Source organism: Cuculus canorus, chromosome 2 (genome assembly GCF_017976375.1).
Source record: "Cuculus canorus isolate bCucCan1 chromosome 2, bCucCan1.pri, whole genome shotgun sequence".
NCBI classification, from domain to species: domain Eukaryota; kingdom Metazoa; phylum Chordata; class Aves; order Cuculiformes; family Cuculidae; genus Cuculus; species Cuculus canorus.
Window position 1 is genome coordinate 48045407 of NC_071402.1, and position 10148 is coordinate 48055554.

Sequence of the window (10148 nt, forward strand, 5' to 3'; positions counted from 1 at the left end):
GTGCCCCAGCAATTCTTTTGTTGAATGAGCTTCTGTGTTCAGTAAAAATTGGGTTTTCAAATCAGGAAACTGCAAACCAAATAACTGAGAACTGTGCTGCTATGAGATTCTTGAACACATCTGGGAAAAACTGAGATATCTCTTTGAAAGCGGTTGACAATACCATGGCAGCAAAATCAGTAAAAGCTGTTCTTGGCAGCCATTTGTTGCCTTTTCAGTTGTGCCAGTACAGCTGGTTGTGTTACCACCTACTAAAAGGAATGGCATAAAAAACAAATAAAAGGTGGCAAACCTGAAACCAAAAGGGGCTTTTACCAACAAAGCTGACGTCCAGTAACTCCAGCTTTGGACATGCTGTAGAACCCAACAGCAGAGCAGAGCCAGCACACTGGGTAGGTTCAGAGAATATGCTTAGCAGAGGGATAGTAATAAAATAAAGTATTTCTTTATCATTTTATTATGTAACGTGCCACACAAATATAGCAGAAAACTTGGTCGTCATTTGAAGAGTTGGAAACTTAAGTTCAGTCACTATTCCATGAATCTGAGAAATTTTTTAGCCAGGATAGGTGCAAATGTCATGCAACTTGGACTGTGCTGTTGGATCAATAAGTCTATAACATGGCCCATAGCTACATTCTCGGAATGAAATTGATTATCCAGTAAGCACAACCTTTGAAACACTGAATTTGTTAATGATATGCTAGCTCATAAGTCAGTAGCTCAAAACCGGCAGCAAATTGCAGAGAAATCCGACTCTTGGAAAAAAAAGATGGAAAGATGCTGCCTGCCACCTTGATATGGATGGCTGATAGGTATCAGAATTTCTGCAGTGATACAGGAAAATGGTTTTGTTCACTGATTTTTAATAAATTAGCATCCTGTGGGTGGTTGGCTGTTACAGGGAAATAACATTTCTTCTCCAAGCTAGCTTTCTAAATGACTTCCACACATTGCTACCCGAGATTCATACCCCCGCGCTCCTTAAGCTCAAGTGGTATTTATTCCCCTTTCCTGTCACCTGTGTTTGTGGAGCATGGGTGTCTGTCACCCCAAGCAGGCTTAAGGGAAGATATAAAAGACTAGTTACTGCTTAAGAAGTAAAGTTGTGTTTCTGCTTCAGCAGCAGAAATTGAGACAGCGCCTTAAAACTATTTCCAGCTTTGAGCTGGATAAGGGAAGTCTTCCAACACTTGCCGTTGCTTCTCAGAATCTCAGGTTTTTTTCCCTGTTTATGGCCATCAGGATGGAAAATTCCACAGAGAAAGATAACAAGCATCACCAATTATTCTTATCAGATAATTCGTTATTGCGTTTCTAATGTAGGCTATTAATAACCTGCTTGATGTTGTTGTACTGCATGAAAACATCATTTTAAGACCAAAATGTGTTCTGGATTAGAGGTCGTAAGTTTGATAAATACGCTGGGCCTTCCCACCACTGATTTGCAGAATTATTTTAGGTACATTTTGCACACCTCTGAATTATTTTAGGTAGGCAATAAAGAACTGTGATTCTCTTCTACTTTATTAGCACCGTTTGCTTTAATAAATGTGTTTAGCGATGTATGTATTTCTAGAAGCAAAATAAGGATCCATTTCTATTATGTCACATTTAGACTAAACACAACTGAGAGTAAAATACACTTTTCTAGAAACAGAATATATTTAATAATCGAAGGAGGCACACTCAATCCTTCAAATAATTGGGACTATTATGAAACCATTCTTTACGTAAATAAACATTAAAAATTAAAACCCAGCACAAATAGCAATGGTTAAAATTAAGAGTAAGCAATTTAAAATTTTAGCTCAGCCTTTAGAATTCTGGAAGATATATTATTTGTTGTTAGTGGTTGCCAGAATAGATCCTATTCAAAGTGGAAGATCTTGGAAAAAGCATTGCTAGTCCCCTCAAAGAAATGGTGATGTTGAAAAATGCAAAATGTAAATGGGTTTTTTAACATTACGCTCCAGCCTTTTTATTCAATGTGTAAATCTTCCCAGGATAAGCAAAAACCAATCATCTCATATTCTAAAATGAAACTTACAGTTTAGGTTTGGATCTGTGTAAGAAAACAGGGAGGGAAGAGACCTGGAAGAAGTGTGGTTCTTTGTCTACTTTCCTCTTGTTCAGTTTTTGTTGTTTTTAGTTTGGGTTATTTAGACAGTAGAAAATTAAAATAAGGGAAATTATTATTACCAAATATTTGTGTGTTTATGAGTTGAATACTTTGAAATGAGGAAACAAAAAGGATTATAATATTGTGTTTAGCTTTGATATCATTGTTTGTGATTTGTGTTTTCTGATGAGCAGGTGGAATCTTACGGGTGGCTATGGAAAATCACATAAGGCTTAAGCCAACATATTGTATCTTTTTCTCACAGCTGCCTACAGAGGTACATGAATTTTACAGGACTGACTAAATATGGCTTTTGGCACACGCAGATGGACTGCAGGCCAGCAATGTCAGTGGATATGTTATTGGCCATGTGAGATGGCTGTTAAAGTGAATCTTTGCAAACATGCCTATTTCTCCTTCCCCATCTGTCTGTTTAACCAGTCCCATATTGCTCATGCTGCAGGTTGTGAGCTGTGTAGCTCTGAAACTATATTTATTAGCATCTGTCCTAGTGCCATGGTGTTCTCTTAAGGTTTTTCTTAGAGCTGTATTTGCAGCTACATTTGAAATAGTCAGTGCTGTAAGGCTGGAAACCTGGCCATTCTAAAAGGAATTGAAGTAAGCTCTTGCTAGAGTTTGAAAAGCATGAGTACTGTTTGGAATTGGATTGCAGAAAAACAAGAACTTTGTTTTCTCAAGTGGTGATGGATAACTGCACTGCAATATTCCAGTTATGTTTTGCCTGTCTCTCAGACAATTTTATCTTTTTTTTTTTCTCCATCTCCTTCTTGCAGGGACTTAAAGCAGCCGACAATGACCCTACGGCTCCACCTTATGACTCCCTCTTAGTCTTTGACTATGAAGGAAGTGGCTCCACTGCTGGATCCTTGAGCTCTCTTAACTCCTCAAGTAGTGGTGGTGAGCAAGACTATGACTACCTAAATGACTGGGGCCCACGTTTCAAGAAACTTGCTGATATGTATGGTGGAGGTGATGACTGAACTTCAAAGTGAACTTTGTTTTTGGACAAGTACAAACATTTCAACTGATATTCCCCAAAAGCATACAGAAGCTAGGCTTTAACTTTGTAGTCTACTAGCACAAGTGCTTGCTGAAGGCTTTGGCTTAGGCTGCAAACCAATTTGGGCTCCGTGGAATATCAGTGATCCAATGCTGTTTGGAAAAAAAATATTGAGCTCAGTTACACTTGAATTTTACAGTACAGAAGCACTGGGATTTTATGTGCCTTTTTGTACCTTTTTCAGATCGGAATTAGTTTTATGTTTAAGGCTTTAATGGTACTGATTTATGAAATGATGCATTAAAGAGACTAAATATGTTGGGGTGGGGAGGAGTAAGGTGAAACACAATATGCTTCAACATGCTTTTGTTACATCGCATTGCTTTTATTAAAATAAGGAGATTAAAAACAAACAAAAAAAATCCTCATGGAACAATTTTGTTATCTGGGAGAGAAGACCATGAGGTGGAACAATGTACATTACTTCTAGTTTTAGATGTTAGGGGATTTTTTTCACTAAAATTCTAAAATGTATGCAGCTGGTTGCAAATAAAGGGAGTTTTCATATCGCCAGTTTGTAGCAGAATTGATTTTTTTTTTTCTTACGCTAGAATGTTAGACACATTTTGGTCTTAAACCATGTACACTTTTCTTTTTTCTTTATTTTCTAGTATTTTTTTTCCCACTTCACTGTAAAAAATGGTATGTGTACATAATGTTTTATTGGCATAGTCTGTGGAGAAGTGCAGAAACTTCAGAACACGTGTATGTATTATTTGGACTATGGATTCAGGTTTTTGCATGTTTATATCTTTCGTTATGGATAAAGTATTTACAAAACAGGTTGCAGACAAGCGACATTGATTCAATTGTTGAACTGTAGTTAGAGTACTCAATATTTTTTTTATTTTTATTTTTATTATTTTTTTTTTGTTTGGGGAGGGAGAAAAGTTCTTAGCACAAAAGTTTTACATAATTTGTACCAAAAAAAAGAGAGGGGGAGGGGAGTTGGCCTGATACTGGTGGCACGAGTAAATATATACAGTATGTTTTGTGGGCAGGGAGGGAAGGGGGAAGGAGCTTTCAAACTGGAGAGACTTCTGAGAACAGCTTTGCCTCTGTATTGTGTACCAGAATATGAATGATACACCTCTGACCCCAACGTTCTGAATAAAATGCTAATTTTGGATCTGGTGCCTGGTTTGACATTATTTTCTGCTACTTGGGCAGCTCTGACTGTAGTAAATAAAAAGAACACAAAGTGCATTTGAGATTTGTGAGAAGTTGTGTGCGCTTCTTTAGCATTCAGTTCTGCTACAATATACATATTCTAGCTACATATAAGAGAAATTCTGGCATGAATTTGGAAGGCAAGTTCCTAGGTGACAGCAAAGTGATATGTGCTATTTCTGGGAATTCAAAATTTTCAGTTCCACACCAATGGCTGGCTCTTTGGTTTAATGTTCATTATCTAAATAACAGCGCTTGCATCATTTTTGGATCATTTCTAGACTGACAATTTAATGATTGTATGATTATGCTGCGGGTTGCATAAATAAAATAAATTGCAGATCCTGGCAGTCATCTGCCACCTGGACGTTCTTACCCTGAAGCCTCTGTTAACTTTAGTGCACATCAGATGGTGTCCTTCAAGGAAGTGCCTTGCGGTCATGGAACATTATCAAAAAGTCCTGTTAGGAGACTAGTCATTACTAAATATGTTTTGAACCTGATACAATGATTCATTTGCAAACAAAGCAAACCCAGCAAGTACAGTAGTTCTGCTGCCTTCCACTTGAAACAGTGTGCCCAGGTTTAATATCTACGTTCGCAGTCATTAAGGACCTAATTGTGAACAGTGTGAAGCTCAGATTCAGCAAAACCATTGCATTTCCGCAGTCTGTCAAGAGTTGGAGCAGCAGGAGAGGGATCCAGGGCCCTTCTGTGCTGGGAAGACTCAATGGACAAGGAGTTAGTCTTTGGGTGATGCTCTGTAGCATGGTGTCATATCAGTGCTTCTTCAGCACTTGAACCATAACTTACGTAATTTGACTCTGACTTCCAGAGGTGAATCCTGAATTCTGAGTTGGAGAGCACTAAACATTGCATGTGAGATACCTCTTCTTCACTGTGCTTCTCATGGGCATGTTTCCTTTCTTCCCCTTGTTCCTGATGATGCCTGTGAATATTGAAAGGTACCAATCCTCTCAAACTGGGATTACAGCATTTCAGCTTGGACTCAATGATCGTTGTGGCTCTCTTCCAACTCAGGACATTCTATGATTCTAGTATTTATCTTTTGCGTTTGTAACTGTAGCTTGATGCTGTAAGAAAGCCTTGATTTTTCAGTAATGTGTCAAAATTACCGATGACCTTTTTAAAGCCATTTCCATATGAATTAGCAGTGTGGGGGAAGAAAAGATGTAAAGCGGGATATAAAAATGAATGCCTGGCTATGCATAGTTAAGTTAGAAAAACTTTTATGAAGGGTAGGACTTAAACTGTAAGTGCATGTTAAATAAGCAAAAGGCCACTTTAGCACATTGATTTTCTGTCTTCCGTAATTTATGCAAAAAATGGATTTTAAACCTAGTAATTACATTATTGCTTTTTGGAACCAACAAACTGGAAATGGTAGATGAATTTTATTTAATTTACATTGAATGTTAAAAGTTCTAGAAGGAGAAAGATTTGAGAAAGCCAAAACTGGAAGTATGTGGCACATTTTTTTGTTACAATGGGGCAGAGGTCATCTTTTATGACCACTCAGGTCTTTTGGACAGCCATAGGAACTTTATCTTGATCAGAGAATCTTCCAACTCTGTCTACAGCTGCTTTGAAATTGTAGCAATGACTCTCATCCTAGTGTTAGGTCAGCATTAGGTCTAGTGAGCAGAACAAAGGGTAAATCATTTTTATGCATCTCAAATGCTTTTACAAGAGAAAAAAAGATGTTTGAACTGAACCTCTTTCATCAGGCTTCAGGTTGGTTCTTATTCTAGAAATGTGGAACCAGGTTTCGTAACCGTGATAGGCTTAAATCCCTGTTAGAGGACTGCGCTGAGGGGAAGAGGATGACTGACCCTTAGACCCTACAGCTGTCTTGGGAAAATCTGTCAGCCTGTTTTGGAAATGGGATTTGGCAATGACATATCTTATTTCTGCATTTCAGATGCCGTATCCAAGGGAAGTTACTGATAAATAATAAGGCTTTAGGAATTTTCCCATCCTAGCCTTTCTACAATTTGCTATATCCTTTCAGTGACAGTCTCTCATAGCCCATGTCCTTCTGAACTTCAGGGGCTAAAAAGGTGGAGAAGGGTGGTTTTGAGGAATAAACATCTTAAACGGATTCTCAAGGCCTTACAGGTGGACGGGTGTAGCATTCTGTTTCCTCCGGGACTGTTGTTGTTGTTGTTGTTGGAGGATGTTAGTACTTATCCCATAACACTCTAAAACATACCATGCTCCCTTGAAGAAGTTGAACTAAATGATGTTTCAGTTCTCACCTGGTAATTCTAGTGGTGGTGATGTGATCTTGGCTGTGCTGTAGCTCTGATACAAGCTGACTGTAAAGCTCATGGGATCTTTCTGAATACAAACACTCCCGATAAATAAGTTAGATATGGCAGACAATGAGCACTGACTTCTTCCCCTTACTCCAAGTTAGACTGTCTTGCTTGACTCTGCTTGATAAAATGTTTATAAATTCATGCAAATTTTAAATGGAAGATGTTTGTGTCTGTATTGCACTGGTTTGCAGAGAAAAGATGCTTCTCGGGTGTGAACAAAAATATTTCAAATAGCCACTTCTTTTCTTCTGGTACCAAAGTAGCGAAGTTGTTCTAATGCTAAAAGCCAGATGAAGCCTTGCTTCATGGGAGTAGTTTTTTTTCTTGGTACGTGTTTTTTTATGGAACCCTACTAAATTCCTTATTCTGAAGAATTTTTATATCTGTTCTGTCATGGTACTCTTCACATTAACACACAAGGGAAAATAAATGTGTGGGACACATCCCTAAAAGGGTCTCTCAAACCTCTCTGTAGTCATTCAAGATGTCTCAGGTAAGCCACTGCCAATTCTTACCTTACAGAACTACTCCTGCCTTCTTAGGGAGCTTTCCTCCTAGCAGGAGGAGCACGGTTTTGTCAGATTTACTTTTCTAGAGAAGGAATGTAAAAGTGAAGTGCCTGCTTTTACCTTACTCAATATTAATTATTCAAATAAAATGCAGGAAAGTCACTCAAATGCCTTAATACCCGATCCATAAGTGTATGTTTTATACACAATTTTCCTCATTCAGCTAGAGATTATCTGGATTTGTATGATGTTATTTTTTTCATTTCCTTTCCATTTCTTTACGTGAGCTTTACTTTGTACTCTTACTGTAGGCAAGGATCTTTCCTAGGATTTTCTGTGAAGCATAGTGTAGTTGCTCTTTACTTAATATGTCAGAGGAATAACAATTTTTTTTTCCCCTTAGCAACAAAGCCTACCTGAGAAATGGAAGAGAAGAATGGCTAAAAGGGAAAAAAAAAGCTAAGCACTAAGGGCTCAAGGTGCCTTCCATCATACGGATAGGGAAAGAGCATTCCATTTGTTAGGGACCGTTTGACAAATCAATGCAAGGCACTCTCCAGCCAAGCTGGTTCTGTACTGGCCAAGCAGCCTTTTTTTGGTATAACAGAGTATTTTGAGAGGCCTCTTCTCTGGAACTGCTGGTATAATGCTGCCTTTCCTGATCTGGATGAGGGGATCGAGTGCTCCCTCGGTAAGTTTGCAGATGGCACCAGATTGGGTGGGAGTGTTAATCAGCGTGAGGGCAGGAAGACTGCAGAGGGATCTCAGCAGGCTGGATCAGTGCACCCAAGTCAATCACGTGAGGTTTAACAAGACCAAGTGCCCGGTCCTGCACTTCAGTCACAACAACCCCGTGCGATGCTACAGCCTTGGGGAAGAGGGACTGGAAAGCTGCCCAGCAGAAAGGGACCTGGGGGTGCTGGTCAACAACCAGTGGAACGTGAGTCAGCGGTGTCCTTGGGTGGCCGAGAAGACCAATAGCCTCCTGGCTTGGATAAGAAATAGTGTGACCAGCAGGAGCGGGAAAGTGATCACGCTTACCAGTACTTGGGACTGGTGAGGCCACACTTTGAATACTGTGTTCAGTTTTGGGCTCCTCAGTACAAGAAGGACGTAGAGGAGATGGAAAGGAAACCAAGCTGGTGAAGGGTCTGGAGCACAAATCTTATGAGGAGTGGCTGAGGGAGCTGAGGCTGTTTGGAGGAGACTGAGAGAACACCTTACCACTGTCTAGAACTACCTAAAAGGAGGTTGGAGTGGGGTGGGTGTTGGTCTCTTCTCCCAAGCCACAAACTTGGATGAGAGGAAATGGCTTCAAGTTGCGCTGGGGGAGATTTAGATTGGATATTAGGAAAAATTTCTTTACTGAAAGAGTGGTGAAGCATTGGAAGAAGCTGCTCAGGGAAGTGGTAGGGCCTCTCCCTGGAGGCGTTCAAAAAACACATAGACGTGACACTTTGTGATATCGTTTAGTAGGCACAGTGATGTTGGGCTGACGGTTGGACTTGATGACCTTAGATGTCTTTTCCAACCTTAATGATTCTATGGTTCCTGCTGAAGTACATTACACTACTGAGATTTTCCGGTTTTCCCCATCAGTTTGCCTAGATAATTGAACAGTGCCAACTCTCAGATTAGGCTCTATATATTGTTCAGTTTACCAGCTCAAAAATCAATGTCTCGCTCTTGTTTTGGTTGAGTTTTGGGGTTTTTTTGCTGTAGGCATGAGGATGTGTTCTCCAGACAGCAATAGCTGGGAAGATCTGTGTTCCTTTTAAGTTTAATGTCTGGAAAAATGTATTTCCCCTGCGACCTCTGGATTTCTAGAACATCTGAAAATGCAATAATTGCCAGTAATACAGTAGCTACTTATAATCACTTTTTGTATTTGTATGCTTTTTTGATTTTTCTGTCTCAGAAGGGCATGTGCTAATTTGGTGACAATATGAAGTTGCAACTACCATATAGCTCTTTGGAAAGATCAGTCAGGGTGAGGTGGGGGGCATGTGCCCTCCGAACTGCTTTCCGTGTAGCTCTGGCTGTAGAGAGTGCATGTATGTGTGTGTGATGAACTGTAGGCACTCAGAAAACCTGAGCATAGTCACAGATCCCTTGCCCCTCTTCCCTAAGCACACAAAAGCCACCCACATATGACCCTGCAACGCAAAATCTGGATCTCATGGGCACCTACATGTCTCATCTCATTCCTCCCTACCATTCCCTTACCATCTTTACAACCAGCCACTAACTGAGTAAGACTTGTTATTTTATCATTGCTTTCATCTTTCTTCTCCACCTCCCACCTTGTGAAAGACTAATTTTTAAAAACTATTTAGGACCACTTGGTTCTTGGTAACAAAGGGAATGCTCTCTCGTTTATGAATTACTGTTGTTGTTTGCTGCGTTTCCCACTCCTAGTATACATTTTTAACTTTTTGGTTTGCATTAACAAAGTCTACTTTCCTGGTTCTCTTGGCAAACATGAGAGAATATTTCTGGTTTCGCCTTCCCCCATTTTCAGTTTCAGCTTTTTTGCTATTGTTCTCAGATCTTTGATCAATCTCCTGTAGCTGAACTAAATGGCCAACCTCTTCTTCCTTGAAGTGGCTAATGTTTCTTTTTCCTTCTAGAGGGCAACATTCTGGTTGACTTCATATTTTTCTATGTGGTACCCTGAAAAAAAATTAGATTTTTGCATCATTTAATATATTTAGGGCTATTTCTTAAAATATATTTCTTTTGAGAGGCTTTTTTCTTATATATATGCACACACTAATGCATTTGTAAACCTCACAGTGGTACACACTTACGTAAGTTCATGTAAACCACCCTCAGGTGATTCACCCCCTCCTGCAGAGCCTAAATACTGGTTCTGAAATTAACATATTTCACTTTGGGTATGAATAATGAATAGTAGCAATGCA

At 39.4% G+C, this 10148-nt stretch overlaps 1 protein-coding gene across 1 annotated transcript in view; it reads left to right on the forward strand.

The window, feature by feature from the left end:
- Positions 1 to 4216, forward strand: part of CDH2 (cadherin 2) — a 115103-nt gene extending 110887 nt beyond the window's left edge. The window contains exon 16 of the mRNA XM_054059195.1: positions 2917 to 4216. Within this exon, the coding sequence (XP_053915170.1) occupies positions 2917 to 3123 (207 nt within the window). The 3' untranslated portion in view covers positions 3124 to 4216. The remainder of the gene's footprint in view (positions 1 to 2916) is intronic.
- The last annotated feature ends 5932 nt before the right edge of the window (positions 4217 to 10148 follow it).